Here is a 23,820-nt window from a genome sequence, read left to right as displayed (position 1 = left end):
TTTTTTTAAGATTTATTTATTTTAGATGGAGAGCACGAGAGGGGTGAGGGGCAGAGGGTGATAGAGAATCCCAGGGGCAGAGGGAGAGGATGAAGCAGAGGATGCTTAGCCAACTGAGTCACCCAGGTGCCCCAAAACTTTTTTTATAGATTTTATTTTTAAGGGATGTCTGGGTGGACCGAGTCCCACATCAGGCTCCCTGCATGGAGCCTGCTTCTCCCTCTGCCTGTGTCTATGCTTCTCTCTCTGTGTCTCTCATGAATAAATAAAATCTTAAAAAAAAAAAAAAAAAAAAAGGAAAAAAAAAGGGATGCCTGGGTGGCTCAGTGGTTGAGCATCTGCCTTCAGCTCAGAGTATGATCCTGGTCCGGGGATCGAGTCCCGCATCTGGCTCCCTTTGAGATGTCTTTGCCTCTCTCTTTGGATCTCTCATGAATAAATAAAATCTTAAAAAAAAATTTTAATTTTTAAGTGATCTCTATATCCAATGCAGGGCTCAAACCTACAAATCCAAGATCAAGAGTTTCACGCTATACCAACTGAGCCAGCAAGGTTCCCATAAAAATGCTTTTAAAGGTTTTTTTAGGGCAGCCCCAGTGGCCCAGTGGTTTAGGGCTACCTTCAGCCCGGGGTGTGATCCTGGAGACCCGGGATCAAGTCCCACGTCAGGCTCCCTGCGTGGAGCCTGCTTCTCCCTCTGCCTCTCTCTCTCTCATGAATAAATAAAATATCTTTAAAAATAAATAAATAAAGGTTTTTTTTTTTAGAGACCAGAGACATTTCATTTTTTACTGACTGCTGAGAAGCTGATATGAACCAAGTAACTGAGAGGAGCAGGTGCCCTGTGAACTGGCAGGTACAATGTACAATGCTGAAGGGCCCCACAGTCAGGCCACAGTGACATTTCTTTTCGCCCTACCCCAAATGGGAACAGTTTCTTAGCACTAATTGATTCTGATATAAAAGTGCCAAGGAGGACGTTTCCATTTTATTTTATTTTAATCTTTTAAAAAAGATTTGAGAGCGAGTGTGTGCGCATGCACAAGGGGGAGGGGCAGAGGGAGGGGGAGAGGGAGAAGCAGATCTCCACTGAGCAGGGAGGCAATGTGGGGCTGGATCCCAGTACCCTGAGATCACGACCTGGGCCAAAGGCAGATACTCACCTAGGTGCCCCAGGGGTTTCCATTTTAAAACAAACCTCCAGCATCTCAAAGTGTAAGACTTGTGTGAGGGATGATGACACAACCCTGTGGCAGACAAAAGCAGAGCAGCTCCCCCCACAGTATCCAGGGTACTGTGTTAGTCATCACCTACCTCTGACTGCTGCTCAGGGAGTTTCATATTGTCAAAAATCCTGAACACGATTCTGAACAAATCCTGCCACCAGTGCTTTTCAAAGGTGTGGCCATAGCTCTTCATGATCTCAAACATGACCGTGAGTCCTCTGGGGGAACAAAGCCAGATGCAGAGAGGGAATGGGTGGGGGGAAAAGAACAACAAAAAAGAGTGGGAGAGCATGGGGTAGGCGAGCAGGTGACCAAGGCTCATCTTGTGACGGAAGGGGCACTGCTTGGGGACACCGTTACCTTGTCCGAACGTCTAGCTTGCATCTGTTAATGATACAGGAAAGCTCAAACAGGATAGGGAACCAGCCTCGGACCCAGACCCTGTCGCCAGGAGCTACATTCATGTCGTCGCTTGTATATTCTTGTAGCACCTGCAAGGACAGTTACCTCTCAGATGCAGACTAAGCAAAGGAAGAAACTCAAAGGGAACTACACAAACTTTAAGGCCCCGCACATTTTCCCTTTCTAAAAACATTCATTCAGCAAGGGCAGGACAGGGAATCCCCAAAAGGCAAACACAAGCCTCTCCCAAGTGCATACGAGCGGTTGTGCCTACGGACCTTTGTGGGGTTTAGAGTAAGTTGATTGGGCAGGTCACTGCTGAGTTAAGGGAGGCACTAGGACGTGAAGTCAGCTGCCCAAGGTCATGCAGCTAGCTAGGAGCTGGCAGTCTTTCCCAGTCTAGATGTGAAACCCCACTCCCTGCCCTACCTCTGGGATTTCGAGCCCTTTGCTCTGTAACCACTCTTGAAGCGCGGTACTGTCTGCTGTAATGAAATTTCTTTATCAGCTCTGGTTATCCAACATTAGACAATTTCTCTCTATGCCCCATCAACTCCCCTGTACAATGGGGACATAGCTGCCAATCTCAAAGGTCTGATGTGGAGACTAAATAAATCAATACACAGAAAAGATATGAAGGAAAGATCTATATAGGCCAAAATAGTTTAGATGTGCTTATTTCTACCCAATTTCAGTTTCTGGTGCTGTCATTTAAACCAAGCAGGCCTCTCTGGAGAGGTGAGACATAACAAAAACCCCAAACATTTCTGGGAGAAAACAAAAGGTGATTTTAAAAAATGTGTCTTCTCAGCCATGTCACAATGGTAAAATGTCACTGTCTTAAGAGGGAGGATTATTCTCTTTCAAATAGAAAGGGCTAGCTTCTTTAGCTTTGCCAAAATGCAAAGCTAAATACTATCATCTTCTACAAAAACAATTAGTAGAATACTAAGTAAGTGTCCAGTAGGAGTAAAATAAGTAATTTCATCATGAGAGAAAAGGTGGAACCCCAGCAACGGGCAGCATTTTGCCTGTTTAGGGCAAACACGTGTTTCTAAAAGCATAGCTGGAAATGCTCTTTGCTGGGAGCAAAAAGGTTTTTTGCCTCATGATTCCTTTTCCACTCAGGGCCCAAGAGGGAATATAGGAAAAATGTACCCGAGGCCTCTCAGAGACGTATTTCCCACAGAAGCGGATGAGCCGGATCGCCTCCATGCTCGTGTCGGGGAAGGCAGCATTGCAGGCAAACTCCGACAAGCACTTCACAGCGTCCTGAAAGGAATCGATGGCTGCAGGGAAATGGTGCTGGAAAATAGTTGCTGTGGAAACAGAGCCATGTTTTTTAATAAGACCAGGACTTAGAAATGGGGATCAAATAACTACCCCTACCCCAAGGGGACTATTTCTGTGAAAATCTAAGAAAAGAATGTCATTATCTCTAGAAGATGGTACTGATTAGTATTATTTTTTAAAGATTTTATTTATTCATTCATGAAAGACACAGAGAGAGAGAGACAGGCAGAGACACAGGCAGAGGAAGAAACGGGCTCCAAGCAGGGAGCCCGATGTGGGACTCGATCCCGGGTCTCTAGGATCAGGCCCTGGGCTGAAGGCGGCGCTGAACTGCTGAGCCACCCAGGCTGCCCGACGGCACTGATTATTAAATCATTCAGCAAAGAATCCATTGAGCACCGCTTGGGTTCAATTGGTTCCTGAGCTCCAATATTCACTCATTCATTCAACAAACATTTACTGAGTGTCACCTATGTGCAAAGCACAGTTGTAGGCCCTGGGGACAGAGGTGATCAATCAAGTTTCCTTCCTCATGATACTTACCCTCCACTGGGCGAGATAGACAATAATCACCTAGGCCAATGCATTTATAAAATATAAAATAATCTCAGGTTGGGGGAGTGCTGGGTGAGGGGACAGAAGGCAGCTGGGTTGCTCAGGCTGGGGGTCAGAGGACAATTCTCTGAAGAGGCCCTACCTGACAAGTGTCCCTAAGGATGTGAGAGAGGACAAGCCATGAGAAGACCAAGTTTCACAGGATGCTAAGGCGTCCATTTCAACTTAAGCTATTTTACGATGGAGCCCAAAGAAACGTATAAGATAAACACTGATCTGTGTGAAGCTGGCCCTCAGCAGTCGGCCTGACAGAAGCTGAGCACTGAGCAAAGCTCTGGCCCCGGTTCAGTGAGCACACTGCTTTAACTCTCTGGCTGTTCCCATCCCAAGACTACACCACGTGCTACCTGGAAGGAATGTTGTGAAGATAAAGGGAGATAAAGAAGGTCAATGAGCTAAAGGAAAAAGGCAATTGAGAAGTCTGAGGTTTTTCAAAATCCTACAAATATCACCTGAGACAAAAATACAAGTAGCAAGAAGTTTCCTAAGGGTAAAAAGACCTCAAGAAAGATCAAGGCTGATCTAATGCTTTACAACTTTTATGAAGACCAAGATCAGTAAACAGCCTGTTGTGTGCTGACAGGCAAGACCAGGTGGCACCAACTCTAGCCTGGCCTGTCTGGGAATGAATCCTGCCCCGCGCTTCCTAGCTGTGTGACCTCAGTCAGGTAAGCAAGTTGTTTTTGTCTTTTATCTTTTTTTTTTAATATTTTATTCATTTATTCATGAGACACACAGACTGTGGCAGAGAGACAGAGGGAGAGGCAGGCTCCATGCAGGAAGCCCGATGTGGGACTTGATCCCAGGACTCCAGGATCACACCCTGAGCCAAAGGCAGATGCTTAACTGCTGAGCCAACCAGGCGTTCCTCAGGCAAGTTGTTCTACTTTATTTTTCTGTCCCTCAGTTTCCTCTCTGGTGAAGTGTGGGTAGTAATGGTACAGCCAGTTCTTGGTACTCATGGGAGTTGTGCTCTATAGAGTAGCTGTGAGCACTGAATAGCGAACAGTAAAGAACCACTGCTCCTAGGGGAGGAGTGGGGATAGGTTCCTGACAGTCTCTGGTCACAATGTTTTAATCAACCAATCAATACATAATCTTGCTTTGTGTGTGTTTTGGTTTAAAGACACTGTATTTTATACATCGTGCTAGGTTCAACAACACTGAACTTTTGGCCAACAGCACTTTAACTTAAGCCTGAACGAAGCTTATCGAAAACATGTATTTTCTCCATAAGGCACATCACAGCCTTCCTGTGCTCAGGGACACTGGATAGCACTCTGGCACTGTACCTCAGGTCCATTTTAAGATTTTATTTATTTATTTATAAGAGACACAGAGAGAGAGAGAGGCAGAGACACAGGCAGAGGGAGAAGTAGGTTCCATGCAGGGAGCCCGACGTGGGACTCAATCCCAGGTCTCCAGGATCACACCCTGGGCTGAAGGTGTCACCAAACCACTGAGCCACCCGGGCTGCCCAATCAGGGCCATTTAATTTATTTTTTTTAAATCTTTTTTTAAAAAATATTTTATTTATTCATGAAAGACACACAGAGAGAGGGAGAGAGAGCTAGAAACAGAGGGAGAAGCAGGCTCCACGCAGGGAGCCTGACATGGGACTTGATCCCGGGTCTCCAGAATCACGCTCTGGACTGAAGGCAGCACCAAACCGCTGAGCCACCCGGGCTGCCCAATCAGGGAGGGCCATTTTAAATGGTGAAGTCTCCAACAAAAAAACAGAAATGCAAAAAAATGTGGCAGTAAGTAAACCACGGAAAGGACATGTACTTATTTATAGTGAGAGAGCTGAAACAAGAAGGCAGAGGGTCACCTTGTTAACCCTGGTTAACCTTGTTAACACGTCCCTGAGTGACTCAAGTACTTCCCTGCTAAATGCACACACATGTCCACAAATGACCACAAAAGTGCCGGGAGCACTGGCTTTGTGGTGGTGAATGAAGGTCAACTATATTCCTTCTCAGGGTTTTTGTGAATATGTCTAAGCACATGTCAAGAGCTCAGAACAGCAGCTGGCATATTAACATATCACAGTAGGTCTAAAACAAGGAAGCCCTCTGGGGAGTAAAACAGGCAATAAGTGGTCATCCTTTTAGACTTGCAGGTGGGACATTAGAGCCACTTACTGACGATGTGGCCCGTGGTCTGGAAGGCCAGCTCCACAATGTTCCCATCATGATCCGAGGCTGCTTGATGGAATACAGCAAAGATGTTTTTCCAGCCTGAGCGGATGTTGGCTGCCTGTGAGTTTACCATCTGGGCGATGCAGCGGATCACCATGTCCCGGATGGTCGGAGATCTAAGGAAAGAATGGAGCAGCCATGTCATCTGTACTTTGAATGGTAGGAAGAAAACTAATTACACCACCACTTAGAAGCAGCACATTAAAAAAACATGCATTTTTCTTTCTCTTATTTTATTTTTTTTGGAGCCCAACATGGGGCTTAAACTCATAACCCTGAGATCAAGACCTGAGTTGAGATCAACGGTGGGATATTTAACTGACTGAGCCACCTAGGCACACTCCCCTCAAACCACATTTTTTTTTTTAAAGATTTTATTTATTTATTTCTGAGAATACACAGAGAGGAGAGAGAGAAGCAGAGACACAGGCAGAGGGAGAAGCAGGCGCCATACAAGGAGCGGGACATGGGACTTGATCCCAGGTCTCCAGGATCAGGCCCTGGGCCGAAGGCGGCACTGAACCGCTTGAGCCACCCGGGCTGCCCTCAAACCACATTTTTATTTTTTATTTTTTTTATTTATGATAGGCACACACACAGAGAGGCAGAGACACAGGCAGAGGGAGAGGCAGGCTCCATGCTGCGGGAGCCCAACGTGGGATTCGATCCTGGATCTCCAGGATCGCGCCCTGGGCCAAAGGCAGGCGCTAAACCGCAGCGCCACCCAGGGATCCCCAAACCACATTTTTAAAAGCACATAGTAATCCACATTCATTAAAAAAAAATTAAATTAGATTTAACAAAAAGAAAAAACATTAAGACAATCACCATGGCAGACAGAAGCTTTCCCAGCAGCCATCCTCCCACCTCCTTGAAAACAGAACTCTGATTTCATCCAGGCAGCAACATGCCTGACCTCAGGGAACCAATCATAAACAGGACAAGACAATATGACAATCTTGACTCATCTGCCATCTCCCCAATTCCCTAGCCTCTCTTACAGCCAGGGAAACTACATGACCTGTTTTAATTACAGGTAAGAGAAAATCTGGGAATAGAAAGAGGAGTGGTTTCTACTATGGTTTTATTTTTGTATTACAAGGAATACACAAGGTAGGCTCTGCCCCTGTTCTTGATATCCCCATACTGAACACAGCGTGATGCCTGGAGCCAGAGCCTCTGTTCAGCTTCACAAAACAATAGGCTCAAAGATAGAGTGCTCCTGTGGACAGCCAAACAAAGGGACAGAAAGAAGCTCCACCCTCAATGACAATTTGGGCTATAGAACCAAAGTTGGGACTGTCTGCCTCAGACTTGTTAACTAACAATGCACGACTTTGTGGTTCATGGCATTGTTGGCCAGTTTTTCTGGCTGAAAACTTTTATACTAATAATACTCTGCCATCCAGAGACAACCATTCCTAAATTCTTAGATTCCTCTTAGATTTTTAGGCAGAGATTATCTATGTGTATGGTTAACACATATATATGTGTGTGTGGGAATATGTATATATAACTTAAAATTACACATTTTAAATTTATTACAAAATGAAACCTGAAGATAGAAAAAATGGCCCATTTTCTGAAGCAGTTGCAAGGTTCAACAGTGTTACTTGGATATTTGCAAAAGATGAGCAGGTATGTCTTAAGACACATGCAGTTATGGGGTGAGCTCTATTATAGTTACAAGAATCAAGGCTACACAAACCTATCTCTTCCACACACCACTAGGTTTGAAAGCCATTAGAGTGGTTTTGGGATTGCAGACTTGACTTGCAAATTTCATCTGGCTTAGGGTAACATTCATGTTCATCTGTCGGATTGATACTGATAATAGGTCATTTAGAGAAGGCAAGGAGAAAGTCAAAACAGAGTTAAAACTTAGCTAAAAGTTCACAAAGTAAATATGCCACCCACAGATAACAAAGAACGGACTACATACCTAGGTGACTTTAATACCTAACATAAGCAAATTCATGATTGCTTCCCGCATGGGGAAGAAAAGCAGCTCTTTGGGAAAAACCACATGGACTTTTTTTTTTTTTTTTAAGATTTTTATTTATTCATGAGACACACAGCGAGAGCGAGAGCGAGAGAGCGTGCCAGACACAGTACGAGGGAGAAAAAGACTCCCTGCAAGGAGCCTGATGTGGGGACTCAATCCCAGATCCCAGGATCACACCCTGGGCCAAAGGCAGATGTGCAACCACTGAGCAACCCAGGCGTCCCGGACTTTTTAAAGATTTATTTATTTGAGAGAGAGAGAGAGAAACAGCATGAGTGGGATTGGGGGGGGGGGGTGGCAATGGGAGAGAGAGAATCTCAAAAGTAGACTCCCCACTAAGTGTGCTCAGCATGGGGCTCAATCTCAGGATCCTGAAATCATGACCTGAACCGAAATCAAGAGTCAGACATTCATAAAACTGAGCCACCCAGGCGTCCTACTATATGTGCTGTTTAAAATGCTTTTCGGGGGGGGGGGGTGCCTGGATGGCTCAGTTGGTTAAACATCTGACTCCTGATTTCAGGGTTGTGAGACTGAGCCCTGTGCTGAGCTCCATGCTCAGCATGGAGTCTGCCTGTCTCTCTCCCTAGGCTCCTTTCCCCACTCACAGTCTCTCTCTCTCTCACAAATAAATATAATCTTTAAAAAAAAAAAATGCTTTTCAGGGTGCCTGGGTGACTTAGTCGTTTAAGCATCCAGCTCTTGATTTCAGGGTTGTGAGTTCAAGCCCCATGTTGAGCATAGTGCCTATTTAAAAATAAAAAAGTAAAATGCTTTTGCCTGATTGTTAAAAACAAAATGTAATAACAGTAAACATTCTGGAAAATGTAGAAAAAAAACAATGGAAGGAAAAAAAAAAGGGCCGCCTGGGTGGCTCAGTGGTTAAGCAACTGTCTTTAGCTCAGGTTGTGATCTTGGGGTCCTGCGATCTAGTCCTACATCAGGCTCCCCAGAGGGAGCCTGCTTCTCCATGTCGCTCATGAATAAATAAATAAAAATCTCAAAAAACAAAACAAAACAAAACAAAAAACAAAAACCTCCTTTATGTGACAGCATGATATTTCACATGGAGAGATTCAAACAATGGTCTTTATTATTATATTTTACAACTATATAACCTGCCCTTTTGACTAAAACTTTATTTATTTATTTTTAAAGATTTATTCATGAGAGACAGAGAGAGAGAGAGAGAGAAACAGAGACATAGGCAAAGGAGAAGCAGGCTCCACGCAGGGAGCCTGATGTGGGGCTCTATCCCCAGGACTTCAGCATCACGCCCTAAGCCAGAAGGCAGACGCTTAACCGCTGAGCCACCCAGGCGTCCCTGACTAAACCTTTATTAAGTATTTCTTGTGTCATAAACAATGTGAACATCTAACAGCTGCACAGTATTTTATGTTGTGGCTGTACCAATATTGACTGTAACATTCTTGTAGGTGCTATCTGGTTTTTAAGAAAATATTTTGTATGACTTACAAAGTTTTGCTTTATTTCAAATTAATTCCTTAATCATCAGCACGTGCTGTAGGCTTTCCTTTCAAAATGTATGCAGAATCCAATCCCATGGTGCCTCACATCCCTGGTCCAAATCTGAATAATTACACTGGCTTTCCATTTTGCATGGATGAATGCAGGATCATCCCTTAACATATGTCAGACCATTTCACTTCTCTGCTCAAAAGCCTCTGATGGCTTCTTTCACAGAGAACAAGGCAAAGTGCTTACTAAGGCTGACAGCTCTCCATGATCTAGGCACTCTACTACCACTAGGGCTTCATCCTCCAGGACTTTGTCTTGTTTACTCTGCCCAGCTACCTTGGCCTCTTTGCTCCTCCTTATCTAGGCCAAGAATACTCTGCTGCAAGGTTTTTATTTCTCTTCCCTATGCTCACAACACTCTTCCCAAGACCACATACAGTCACTCCTGGCTTGTTCCACACTTTCCTTAAGGGTCAATTTACCAAATGCATCTTGGGTGTCTGCCCTGTATAGAGGAATGCTTCTACTTCTATCTCCTTACCTTGATTTAAACATTTATTTACTTGTCCATCTATCTCACTGGACTATAAATAAGGATTTTTAAAAATTTTATTTATATATTAGAGAGAGAGAATGAGAGAGAGAAAGCACAAGTATAGGGAGTGGCAGAGGGAGAAGCAGGCTCCCCGCTGAATAGGGAGCCGGACACACAGGGCTCGATCCCAGGGCTCTGGGATCTCGACCTGAGCTGAAGGCAGGTGCTTAACTAACTGAGCCATGCGGGGGCCCCTAAACAAGGATTTACTGTTTCAATTTCATTATGGAAAATTTAAACACATATAAAGGTAAAGAGGCTATGAAAATGAACACTGGTGTACCCAGCCGCGATGATGATTAAATCAGGGCCAGAAGAAAACAGGAATTTTTGACTGTTTTCCTTGGTGCTGCATACTTGGCACTCAGAATAGTACCTAGCATCTGGAAGGCTGCAATAAATACAGGTCAAGTGAACAAATGAACAGGGTGAGCGCTTCAGAGGGACAGCTGTCCTGATCTCTTCTATCATCCCCCTGGGGCAGAAATGATGGGTCACATAATTCTTGACCTTGTTTTAGTATGCCTCCACAGTGGCTTTCTTTGAACAACTTCAGCATCCACCCCAGTAAGGACGCATGGCAAGTTTCTACTAGTTGTGGTGGTGTAATCTGTCTGGGAAAGGTCACACACAAATCTTAGCGATTAAACTTAGAGGTCTGTTTTAGGCCTCCAATAGGGAATTTGACCAAGGGTCTTCCAGAACAATGCACATACCTGTTTTTCTTCATGATATGCTCAAAGGGCCTCAGAAAATCCTTCTGGAAACGGAAGTTGGCTAATTCTCCCTTCTCGAGAAACTTCATAGAGAGTTGCCTTAAGGAGTCAACAGCAAAGATGGCCACATCTTCATTGGGGTTACAGCCAACCTGAGCAGGAATGGGAGATAAGCACAGTACAATACAACTGTGGATGTGGCCTTCTGAACATCAAAAATGGATAGTCTACCTTCAAAACAAGTGCTCTGGAAAAACACACTAAAGGAGAAAAAAAAAAAGGTGTTTCTTGGCCATGACCTGTGGAATTTTAACTTTCATGGTGACTGCAAATTTAATTAAAAGAGCTTTCAAAATGTGTTATATTTAATTTTTTTAAAGATTGTGGCTAAATGTATGTAAAACAGAAAACTTACCATCTTAACCATTTTAAAGTGCACAGTTCAGGAGTGTTAAGTACATTCACATTGTTCTGCACCACATCTCCAGAACTCTAGCAAAACTGAAACTCTATACCCACTAAACAGTTCCTTGTGTGCTAATTCATTTTATTCAAAAATATAGAGGAGCGGCCAAAAGACTTTAAAGTCTCTATAAAGCCTTTTCATGCTTGCTCATATCTGTTGCCTGAAGAAAATGATTATAAATGAATATCACCAGCTTCAAAAAAGTCACCATAAATATTGAGGCTTTTCAATTTCCTTAAAATTGTACTTATCTATTGTTTTATCTACTTTAGAGACTGGAGTTATGGTATATATTTGGTTGCTGTTTCTCAGACTTTTTCCTCAAGAAGAATCCCCTAATAAGCAGAGCAAGGGGATGTTTCCTGCCAGAACCCCTGCCAAGGGACCTGGGGGATCTAGCTTTAAAAAGAAAAAAAAAGAAAAAAATTCTATCACATGCTACAACATGGATGAACCTTGAGGACATTATGCCAAGTGAAAGAAACCAGTCACAAAAGGATAAATATTGCATGATTCCACTTATATGAGGTTCCTAGAGTAGCCAAATTCATACTGGGAAGAGGAGGAAGAAATGGAAAGCTAGTGTTTAATGGGTTTGGAGTTTCAGTTCTGCAAGATGGAAAAAAGAGCTCTGTAGATCTGTCACACACAATGTGAATGTACTTAACACTAATAAATTATAAATTTTATAAATTGTTAAAATGAAAAATTTTGTGTATTTTACCAAAATTAAAAAAAGAAGAATTCATACATACTAATAGCATAGTTAAATCTTCAAGATTTCTTGCTAAGTAGAAGAGGTTGCAAAATGGTATGTGTAATACTAATTATGTTTTTCAAGAGAGCAAAATAAATCAAGACAATATTATTAATGTTTCTTTTTTTTTTTTTAATTTTCATTTATTTATGATAGTCACAGAGAGAGAGAGAGAGAGGCAGAGACACAGGCAGAGGGAGAAGCAGGCTCTATGCACCGGGAGCCTGATGTGGGATTCGATCCCAGGTCTCCAGGATCGCGCCCTGGGCCAAAGGCAGGCGCCAAACCGCTGCGCCACCCAGGGATCCCCTATTAATGTTTCTATACATATATACATATACAGGTGCATAGAAAAACGTCTGGGAAGATACATAAACTGGTAATAATTAGCTTTGGAGAGGGTCCAAGTGGGGAGTGATGATGGTCAAAAGTGGCTTTAGCAATAAATTTTTTTTAAGGTGTTCATGTAACGTTCATTTAATTAAATACTAATAAAAAGAATATTCCTCTCCTAAAAATCAGGATTCAGGAATTCCTGCAGCAGGAGTACACGCCAAACGTTATCGTGCAGTTTTGCACACCCCAGGACACAGATGTGCCCTACTTTAGAAGAGAAACATGGGACAGTTTCAAAGACCTTGCTAGAATCCTAAGCTAAATTACAGCTGTACTCAGCCATCCACTTCTTCAAACGTATGAGATTATTATGTGTTCCAGTCCCCAGAGGGAAGAGAAAATCTTCCTGAGGTGGTAGAATGAATGAAAAGCCCCAGAGGGGGCAAATGAGTTTTCTACAACTTTGTGCTTAATGGCTCTGAAATGGAATGGACACTGGTAATGAAGGTGACAGCCATGAAATGTCTAATTACTCTGTGCCAGCCTATATCCCAAGCCTGTCCACAAGTGGCCCACAGATAACCAAGAGCTGGCACCTCAACAGTCTTGACAACAGAACTGCAGGTAAGAAAAGTAACTTGTATACACTGATATTCTCTCTCTCAAGGTAATTCCACTGAACATGAAATCTGGACTCTGAAGAGCTGAGAAATGTTTACCAAAGCACTTCTGGATTATTATTCTGAGAGAAAAAAGGATTCCACAGCTGCTCGTAGAGAGATCTCATGGGGGCAGCCCAGGTGGATCAGCAGTTTAGCACTGCCTTTGGCCCAGGGTGTGATCCTGGAGACCCAGGATCGAGTCCCGTGTTGGAATCCCTGCATGGAGCCTGCTTCTCCCTCTGCCTGTGTGTCTGCTTCTCTCTCTCCTCTCTGTGTATTCTCAGAAATAAATAAATAAAATCTTAAAAAAAAAAGAAAGAAACATCTCGTGGAATAAATGAGCAACATTTCCTCCAGCTCAGTGGTCACAGGCTTGGAGCAGAACATAGGATAAGGTATAGTAATGGTAATGGTTCACATTCCCTTTCTCAAACAATTTCACATCAATTACATCAACTGGTCCACTAAGTTATTTACCCAGAATAGTGAGAAAGATAGTTGCTAAGCAAGTTGATTATGTAGAAGACAGTGCTACCATTCACTCAACACACAGTTGCTCTGGGTCATGTGTAGGCTCTCGTGGCTGTGTCCTCCCTGAGGGTTCAGATAAAAGGTCACTTCCAGATAGGCATGACATACTACACTGCCTGACCCTTCACCAGACATTCATCAGACATTCATCATTAAATGTGGGTGAACTCCAGGAAGCAGTGACCTCTATGACCTGGAACCAGGCCCTCACATGGTTTGTTAAACAGATGGTGCGCTGGGAGGTACCTGGCTTTGAGCGGATAAAGAAACAAAGTAAACAAAAAACTCTGATTAGCTGATGTACCAAGTCAGAAGCAAGACTGCATTTGGCAATGTCTCAGTTCAGTGGGACCCTGGAGCAGGCTGGCAGCTGCTCACAAGAGCCAATGGTGCTCAAAGCTTTGTCAATCCGCCCTCGGGGATATCATAGTGCTAACTTCAAATTAGCTATGGGGGTTATTTACACCACAGAAATTGGCAGATGCTATAAACTGCTCACCAGCATCCTACTGCTTGTTCTATAGCCTAGTGGCAAACTGCTTCTTTTTATAAGTTTCTTCCATTCACTAGAGAGAGAGCAATTCTCTTTTAGATAAATTGTCTTTTACTCACAGTACTTTTAAACATCTGTTTTACAACTCTCATCTCAACTTACAACGTAAGTTTCAGAGTGAAAAAACTGCTTTGAAATCATGCAGTGTGTTTTGGTTTGAAACAGTGCTATTAAGCTATTACTTTTCCTTTAAGAAGTTAACACCATCAGAGATGCATACATTCACACACATACTACATATATGTCCCGATTTTTAAAAATTTGTTCAATATATGTGTGTATATGCCTATATATACCCAATGAAACCTCTGGTGGAGAGAAAGAAGTATAGTTTGTTTTTTTCTCAGTAGTTGTCAGTTTTAGAACACACAAATCTCTAGCTTTAAAATAAAGATTTTATTTATTTATTCATGAAAGAGAGGCAGAGACATAGGCAGAAGGAAAAACAGGCTCCTTGTGGGGAGCCTGATGCAGACCTTAATCCCAGGACCCTGGGATCACGACCTGAGCCAATGGCAGATGCTCAACCATTGAGCTACCCAGGCATCTCCCTCTAGTTTGTTTCTTTTTTTTTTTTTTTCTCTATTTATTTATGATAGTCACAGAGAGAGAGAGAGAGAGAGAGAGAGAGAGAGAGAGAGAGAGAGGCAGAGACACAGGCAGAGGGAGAAGCAGGCTCCATGCACCGGGAGCCCGACGTGGGACTCGATCCCGGGTCTCCAGGATCGCGCCCTTGGCCAAAGGCAGGCGCCAAACCGCTGCGCCACCCAGGGATCCCTAGTTTGTTTCTTATATAAAAACGTATTAGTATTCTAATACTTAGTAGCTCAGTGGGCCAAGTGTCTTACTCTTGGTTTCAGCTCAGTTAATGATCTCAGGGTCATGAGACTGAGCCCTGAGTCAGACTCCACATTCAGCAGGGAGTCTGCTTGGGGTTCTCATCTCTCTCTGCCCCTCCCCCCGACTAGCATGTGTGTACATGTACGCTATCAAATTAGTAAGTAAATAAATCTTAAAATAAATACATAAATAAATGTTGCTTTTCTCAACGTAACTTTCAGAAGAGTGGTGGCAATGAAAGCCAGAATATATGAAGCAGTGACATTAACAGTGAAACTATATAGGAACACCAGGGTGGTTCAGCAGTTGAGCATCTGCCTTCAGCTCAGGGCATGATCCTGGAGTTCAGGGATTGAGTTCTGCATGGGGCTCCCTGCAGGGAGCCTGTTTCTCCCTCTGCCTGTGTCTCTGCCTCTCTCTCTGTCTCTCATGAATATATAAATAAAATCTTAAAAAAAAAATAGTGAAACTATATAAAATGTAACTTAATCTTTGGTCACTCATAAGATACCAGGAGGATTTGCCATGTGTTCAAACACCAGTTTGTCCAGGGGCTATATTATTCTTGTGGTGTTAGCCTATATCCTGGATATGGAATATTAAAGTATTTTTAATTCCACTAAAATTTTAATTTCATACTCTGTAAATTCTAGCAATATGTAAATATGCTCCACAGGGAAACGAATTATGGGTATCCTCTGCTTCTTGCAATGTCACACTGCACCATTTTTCTTTTTTTTTTTTTTAGAAGATTTATTCATTCATTTGAGAGACAAAGACAGAGAAAGCGCTTATGTGGGAGGGAGGGGTAGAGGGAAAAGGAGAGAGAGTCTGCACAGATTCTGCACTGAGTGCAGAGCTGGACTCGGGGCTCAATCTCATGACCCCAAGATCACGACCTGAGACAAAACCAAGAGTTGGATGTCTACTTGACAGTGCCACCCAGGTGCCCATGCACTGCTTTGCTTTTATGAAAGATCTACCTTAGTGTCTATTTTCACTTAAAACAAAACAAAAAAAACAATAACAAAAAACAAAGAGGAGTTTTACTTTTACAAAAAAAAAAAAAAAAAGGTGAAAAGTGAAAATAACATTCAGCATTTATTTGTTTTGCAGCGAGTCATTACAGGGGCAGCATGAGCCCCAGCAGCAAGAGTGGTGCTGCCAAGCCCCTTCCCCGGAACTCCACTCAGCATCCCAGCATCAAGCCACCAGAGCTTTGAACTGTTATCAGTGAGCATTTGGGCTTTATCTCAATTCTGTGCATTGTGAGCAAGATGTGTCCTAAGGTATCAGAAAAGCCCAGGAAAGGTTATTTTGGAAGTTTGTGAATGCCCAAAACTGTTTTCATATAAATTAGTAGTAACTGCCTCTCTGCTTTATACCATTTAGGCTTATGAAAGGTTTCACAGGAATGTTCTACTTTTGTATAGCAGGGAAATCTGTATAGATATTTAAACTCTCAATCACTTCTTCTTTGAATATAGTTGCCTGCCTTTTTCTGGACACCAATAGAGTGGTTTTTGAATTTGAAGAGTTACCTTATTGAAGTGATCTCCAATCACATGCCATATTCGGGACCACTGCAGTCGTATCCGATTCATGTTGTAGTATGATATCTCCACAATCTTCTGCAAGCTGAACATGCGGGGGTGGTGGGGGGAAGCCAGCTCGTCCATGGACACGGCGCACAGCCAGCGGACAAAGTCAACTACAGGCCAGACCCAACAACACATGCGAGGCTTAATTAGTAATGGCCAGACAGTAACAACAAGAGGACTCTGTAGTTGTCATGCATGAGTGACAAATACATACCTATGGCATTCCCATCCAGTCTGGTAGATCCAGTAAAAATTCTAGGAAGACAATTCCAGACACAATAAAATAAAAGTTAGATTTGGAAATTGCATTCCGATTTCAAACACTGAAGAAAAGGCAAAAAGGAAATATTTCAGATCTGGCACTTCCACTAAAATAAATGATTGAGGCAGACAAAACCAAGATCAGGTACAAAACTGATCAATGAATTGAGAGATAAAATGGCTATAATGGTAGGAAGAAAAAGCGACACATCAGAAGGAGGAAAGGAGATTAAAATGTAACAGCATGTGATGTCACAACAGTGAGAGTGAGTGCCTCCAAAAAGCTGCTCTTCAGTAAAATGAACAAAAAATACTAGCAAAAAAAAACCAAAACAAAACCAAACCAAAACCAATTCTTTTAGGACTGAACTCTGGAAATAACCAAAGGCTGATAAATAAAATGTTTATTCAAGGGACGTCTGGGTGGCTCAGTGGTTGAGCATCTGCCTTCAGCCCAGGGCGTGATCCTGGAGTCCTGGGATCGAGTCCCACATCAGGCTCCCTGCATGGAGCCTGCCTCTCCCTCTGCCTATGTCTCTGCCTCTCTCAGTCTCTCATAAATAAATAAAATCTTTAAAAAAAATAATAAAAAATAAAATGTTTATTCAAGAAAAATGGCTAGATCTTGGTATGAATAGAGATCATTATGATATTTTAAGTTGGCCTATTTCCATTAGTGTCTTCTCTGCTCCATAAAAGTATTGAAAACCAACAGCTTTGAAAGTCACAGTAACTGTGAAACCCGCAAGCTAGCTCCATAGGAGAGAAAACAACAGTCCTGGATTTCCCCCGAAAACACCAGTCTCTGAGAACTGACACTATTTGACCTGCCTGGCAGTACCCAGGGAACTTCCATTTCCAAGATCTGTCTTTAACTCAGACCTCATTCAGTACAAACAGCCTTTTCTCTGAGGCTTTTATTAAAAGCCATCTGTAGTAAATGCTGAATGCTGCAGCTACCCGAGGTGGCAGTCACAATTGGGACAAACAGGACCTGGTCAAAAACTTAAAGGAAAGGCTGGGAATGAGACACCCACAGGAGGGTTTAAAAAGCTCCATCATATTCCTGGCAATCTAGACTGCGATAACATGTATAAGGCTTTGCACACACCCAGGAAAGACATGAAAAGGCCCTAAGTTCTCATCTTTAGCTGGCCTTAAGGTGTCACACAAGCAAGAAATGAAGGCAAAGGTGGAGTTTTAAACTGTCTGAGGATCAAAGGGGCACCCCAAAACGTACATGGAAACTCCTCAGCAAAGGCTGGTGGACGTAATAGTCCCAGGCATTTCAGGAAATCTTTGTCCAATTCTTTTTTTAAAAAGATTTTAATTAATTAACTAATTAATTAATTAAGAGTGTGAGTGGTGAGGGTAGTAGTAGGGGGAAAGGGAGAGAGAGAGAATCTTGAGCCAATCCATGCTGAGCATGGAGCCTGATGTAGGGCTTGATCTCACAACCCTGAGATCATGAGTTGAGTCAAAATCAAAAGTTTGATGCTTAAGTAACTGAGCCAGCCAGGTGCTTAGTCTCTATCCAATTCTTAGCTGATCACTAAAGCCAAGGAGCAGAGACACTGGCTACATGCAAAAAGAATACAGACTTTACACAGTTTAGGAAAGTCATTTAACAAACAAATAGTAATGACAACAACAATAAACCCTAGGTGGGTGGTGGGCAACCGGACATCTAAACCTGTTACAGTGTTTTTTAAAATATCAGTTTTTTTAAAGATAGATTTATTTATTTATTCATTCATTCATTCATAGCGAGAGAGAGAGAGAGAGGCAGAGACACAGGCAGAGACACAGGCAGAGGGAGAAGCAGGCTCCATGCAGGAAGCCCGACGCAGGACCCGATCCCAGGTCTCCAGGACCACACCCCGGGCTGCAGGCGGCGCTAAACTGCTGCGTCACCGGGGCTGCCCTTAAAATATGTTTTTAACCAAAAAGACATGTAAAGAAACAAACGATGGCCTGTTCACAGGCAAAAAACAACAGATCCTGTCCCTAAGGAGACCAGATACTGAACTGACTAAAGTTTTAAAGTTAGTTATCTTAAGATTGTTCAAAGAACTGAAGAACAATGTCTCACAAATAGAGAATATTAAATAGATGTATTTTTTAAAAAGATTTTATTTATTTATTTAATATTTTTAAAGATTTTATTTATTTATTCATAGAGACAGAGAGACAGACAGAGAGAGAGAGAGAGAGAGAGAGGCAGAGATACAGGCAGAGGGAGAAGCAGGCTCCATGCAGAGAGCCTGAAGTGGGACTGGATCAAGGGTCTCCAGGATCACGCCTTGGGCTGCAGGCGGCGCTAAACCGCTACGCCACCGGGGCTGCCAGATTTTATTTATTCATGCATGACAGAGAGAGAGAGAGGCAGAGACATAGGCAGAGGGAGAAGCAGGCTCCCCACAGGGCCCCCCGCCAGGATACCGGGATCATGACCTGAGCCAAAGGCAGACGCTCAACCACTGAGCCACCTAGGCACCCCAATAAATATATTCTAAAAAATAACAAATAACCAGGCAAATTCTAGAGTTGAAAATTATAAAGCTGAAATGAAAAATTCACTGGAGGGGCTCAAGAGCAGTTCTGAGCTGACTGAAGAATTAGTGAACTTGGAGACAGGTCAAAGGATATTATGCAATGTGATGAAAGAAGATAGAAAAGAATAAAAAAAAAAAAGACAATCTCACACAGACCTGTGAGACACTACCAAGTATACAGATATGTACGTAAGAGGAGTATTAAAAAGGGAGGAAAGAAAGAGGCTAGAAGAACTTTTTCTTTTATTTACTTATTTTTTAAAGTTTATTTATTTTTAAAAATATTTTATTTATTCATTCATGAGAGATACAGAGAGATACGGGGGGGAGGGGCAGAGAGAGAAGCAGGCTCCATGCAGGGAGCCCGATGTGGGACTTGATCCCAGGACTTCAGGATTATGCTGTGGGCCGAAGGCAGGTGCTAAACCACTGAGCCACCCAGGGATCCCCAGAACTTTTTCTTTTAAAGATTTTATTTTTTTATCCATGAGAGACACAGAGAGAGACAGACAGAGACACAGGCAGACACAGGGTCCTGACTCGATCTCAGGACCCCAGAATCATGACCTGAACCAACAGCAGATGCTCAACCACTTGAGCCACCCAGATGCCAAGCTAGAACTTTTGAAGAAATAATGGCTAAAAACTTCCCTAATTTGAGGAAAAACAACAATCTACACTTCTAAGAAGCTCAATAAATTTCAATAAGATAAACTCAAGGGATCTACATACAGACATATAATAACCAAAATGTTGAAAGCCAGGGAGTGAGAGAATATTGGAAGTAGTAAGAGAGCAGACTCATCACTGCACTGATTTCTCTTCACAAACAACAGAGGCTAAAAGGCAGTGGAATATAATATTCAAGGTGCTGAAATAAAAAGACTATAAACCAAGAATTCTATATGCAGCAAAACTAACCTTCAAAAATGAAGGAGTGACTAAAATACCCTGAGATAACATTGCTAACTTGATCTGCCCTACAAGAAATACTAAAGTTCTCCTTGAAAGGATAGACAATAATGCAAAAGTATCTGAGGAGGTAAAAAGTACTGGTAAAGGTGCCTAGGGAAATACATATTTGTTGTTCGTAATTCATTTTATCTATCTGACTTGAGGATGGCAAAAGTTATCATCCTAAATCTGTGTTGATAGGCAAATATGTGGAAACATATAACTTGTATGGTGACCGCACAAAGGAGAGGTCAGAGAATGGAGCTGTACAGGAGCCAATGTTTCGTACTATTCAAATTACATGAACATTATTCAAAGTTGAATGTTAAAAGTTAAGATGTTATTAATCATGATCCCCAAAGTAATCAGTAAGAAAAATACTCAAAAAATACAGTAAAAGAAACAAGGAAAATAAAATGGTACCCTAGAAAATATCTTAACACATAAGGTAGTAATAAGGAAGGAATGGGGGAATAACATATTTATAAAAAAAGAAAAAGAAGCAGATCTAAATTCTACCCATCAGCAATTAAATAGATGAAACATTTTAATACAAAGGAAGAGATTGGTGGAATGGACTAAAATGAACATGATCCAACCATCTTCTGTCTAAAGAGCCTTGCTTTTATTTTATTATTCTCTTAAAAAAATTTATTTATTTATTTATTTATTCATGAGAGACACAGAGAGAGAGAGGCAGAGAGAGAGGCAGAGACATAGGCAGAGGGAGAAGCAGGCTCCATGTAGGGAGCCCGATGTGGGACTCGATCCCAGGTCTCTAGGATCACACCCCAAGCTGAAGGTGGCATTAAACCACTGAGCCACCGGGGCAGCCCCTTATTATTACTTTTAAAAAGATTTTCTTTATTTTGAGAGACACAGAGAGAGGCAGAGACACAGGCAGAGGGAGAAGAAAGCTCCCTGCAGGGAGCCCAATGCAGGACTTGATCCCAGGACCCCAGTATCATGCCCTGGGCCGAAGGGAGGCTCCCAACTGCTGAGCCACCCAGGCATCCCTATTTTATTATTTTTAAAAAGTAAGTTCTATACCCAATGTGGGGCCTGAACTCATGACTCTGAGATCAAGAGTTGCATGCTCTACTGACTGAGCCAGCCAGGAGTCCCTAGAAAGACTCATTTTAGAGTCAAAGACACAAGTAAATTGATAGTAAAAGAATAAAAAAGAAATAGCATATCAAAAAGTAACCAAAAGAGAACTGGGATGGCTGTACCAATTAAAACAAAGGACTGAAAAATCATTACTAGAGACAAAGAACATTTTAAAACACAAAAGGTTTAATCTGTTAAAAAAAAAAAAAAGCATATATGCATCTAACAACAAAGCTCCAAAATCACAAGACAAAACAGATAAAACTGAAAGGGAGAAATGGACAATCTGACAATGGCTAGAATCAGCAAATCTATAGACACGATGAAGATTAATGGCCACAGAGACTGGCAGGGGATGAAATGGGGAGTGACTGATAATAAGTACGCGGTGATTAAAATGCTATGAAATTCAGTGGAATTGCTTTTCAGCCTTTTGGCTAAGACCAAGTGAAATTCAATAGTGATGATGACCACAGAACTACGAATATACTAAAACCCACTGAATTGTAAAGGTATATATTTATTTATCTGAGAGAAAGTGTACACGTTTGCAAGAGAGGGGAGGTGCAGAAGGAGAGGGAGAGGAAAAAGAATTTCAAGAAGATGCCCTGTACAGTGCGGAACTGATGCAGGGCTTGATTTCATGACCCTGAGATCAAAAGTCAATGCTTAACCGACTGAGCCACCCAGGTGCCACCTGAATTGTACACTTTAAAAGAATAAATCTTGGGGCACCTGGATGACCCAGTCGGTTAAGTATCTGTATTTGGCTCAGGTCATGATCCCACTGTTCTGGGACTGAGTCCCGTATTGGGGTCCCTGCTCAGTAGGGACCCTGCTTCTCCCTCTCCCTCTGTCTGTCTCTCTGTCTCCTTGTGCTGTCAAATAAATAAATAAAATCTTAAAAAAAAAAAAAAAAGAATAAATCTGATGGTATGTGAATTGTATCTCAATTTAAAAAAATGTAATAGCACACAAAATGGTGATGGGTCAGAGTAACGGAAAAGAAATATGTGTAGTTCATGGAAGAGTAAACATTTTGTACTTTTGGCCTAAACCTAACTGGAAAATGTGGGGAAAACCCATCAAAAGTATGTTACAGACAAATATCTCTGTTGGAGGGAAGCAAAAGGAACAAGGTAATCAAAATACACTAATAAAGAGTTTTAAATACTAAGAGGATTGTTCTGAGAACAATACAAACACTGCCCCAAATTCTATACTGCTATCATTTCAACACTGTATTTAATGCCATGGGATAGGTCATTAACCACATAAACAGTGTACATGATTATTCAAGGGTACTTTTCACGAGTTTATTCATTTTAGAAAATGTGTATTTTAAGCACTGGTACCTAATGAATGTCTTCAAATAAGAATACCTATATTTCTCATATTTAGGTCAAGTTTTAAGTAAACAGGTATCAGGGAAAGGTTCTGAGGAAAAAGAAATCCAATCAATGTGGCCACCTCACACTCACAATAGGCTTTACATCTTAAACTCTACTTAAAATGTTTTAATAAGTAATTCTATTAAGGAAACAAGGTAATCTAAAACATCAGCACAAGCAAAAACTCATTTTTGACAAGATTTGGTCACAACCTTAAAGTTATAATTTTTTTAAGAGGTCACAAATTCAAATGAACACGAAGGCTATTAGTAGCTGTGGATCACATGTGCTACTTCCTAGTTCGAGTGATCTAGAGCTCACAACACTTAGAAGAGTCAAATAGATTAAGAATCCGTTAAATACACAGAGGATGTGCCAAGCTACTGGACAGATATTCCAGCTTCACTGGAGAACAGAATTACCTGTCTACAGCTACAACCACACTCTGGGAACTGGTCTCACCAACAGACTCCTGGAAGCTGGCCATCTGTCTTTTATCCACTCCACCACTCACCAAATTACCTGAAATGCAATGCACAAAATCAACATTGCTTCAGAAACAGCCAAGTATTTACAGCAAAGTATTCTGTGGCATCAATATGCAGAGACAAGAGACAAAAAGGAAATGGTTTGCAGGCAAAACAAAACAAAATACCCTCAACTGATGATAGAATAAAATTAAATGTAGGTTTTGGCATTTGGTGTTTAAAGTACATTTTTATTCTTAAAATACAAGCTCCCTTACTAGCACCACCTCCCTTTCTTAATATTCTTTCACATTTTTATTGTATTGAATGCCTATGTTTAGGAGAACACATACAAATTAAGCAACACTAACTCTGGGCTCCTGAAGATGGGATGGCTTATACCTGCTGAATGTCCGGCGCACTTTCTAGGATTTCACTCCAGCCATCCCTGCATGCATCCTAAGAAGCAGGTGCTATTACAATCTTCTCCTTTCATAGTCTGTGCTTTTAACCATTACCCTGTACTATTCAAAAAGCGTATGTGGGACCTAGGAGCCTGCCCTCTGCTGAGAGCCTGGGTTTGCAACCTGCCTCTGTCACTTTCTGAGGCGTGGTCTTGCTCAGGGTCACTTCACCCCAACATCACCTTCCTCATTTACAAAATGGGGAAGATAATACTGCCAATCTCACTGTATTGTTAAGAGGATTAAATGAGTTAAAATGTATGAACTGAGTGCTCAGAATGCAGTCTGGCACATGTGTTTGCCTTATTTACTGCTATATCACTGATGGGGGTCTCTCAGT

At 42.0% G+C, this 23,820-nt stretch overlaps 1 protein-coding gene across 5 annotated transcripts in view; it reads right to left on the bottom strand.

Annotated features, from left to right (window-relative positions):
- ARFGEF2 (ADP ribosylation factor guanine nucleotide exchange factor 2) overlaps positions 1 to 23,820 on the bottom strand; it is a 95,962-nt gene that overhangs the window by 16,514 nt on the left and 55,628 nt on the right. For all 5 annotated transcript variants that reach the window (XM_038572544.1, XM_038572543.1, XM_038572546.1 and 2 more), the window contains exons 23-30: positions 22,972 to 23,071; positions 16,493 to 16,533; positions 16,219 to 16,388; positions 10,533 to 10,684; positions 5,681 to 5,853; positions 2,787 to 2,947; positions 1,587 to 1,717; positions 1,315 to 1,444 (exon numbers count right to left, since the gene is read on the bottom strand). In XM_038572544.1, the coding sequence (XP_038428472.1) occupies positions 1,315 to 1,444; positions 1,587 to 1,717; positions 2,787 to 2,947; positions 5,681 to 5,853; positions 10,533 to 10,684; positions 16,219 to 16,388; positions 16,493 to 16,533; positions 22,972 to 23,071 (1,058 nt within the window). The remainder of the gene's footprint in view (positions 1 to 1,314; positions 1,445 to 1,586; positions 1,718 to 2,786; positions 2,948 to 5,680; positions 5,854 to 10,532; positions 10,685 to 16,218; positions 16,389 to 16,492; positions 16,534 to 22,971; positions 23,072 to 23,820) is intronic.

The sequence above is a fragment of the Canis lupus genome, chromosome 24, assembly GCF_011100685.1.
Source record: "Canis lupus familiaris isolate Mischka breed German Shepherd chromosome 24, alternate assembly UU_Cfam_GSD_1.0, whole genome shotgun sequence".
NCBI classification, from domain to species: domain Eukaryota; kingdom Metazoa; phylum Chordata; class Mammalia; order Carnivora; family Canidae; genus Canis; species Canis lupus.
This window is presented reverse-complemented; position numbering and strand designations above follow the sequence as displayed.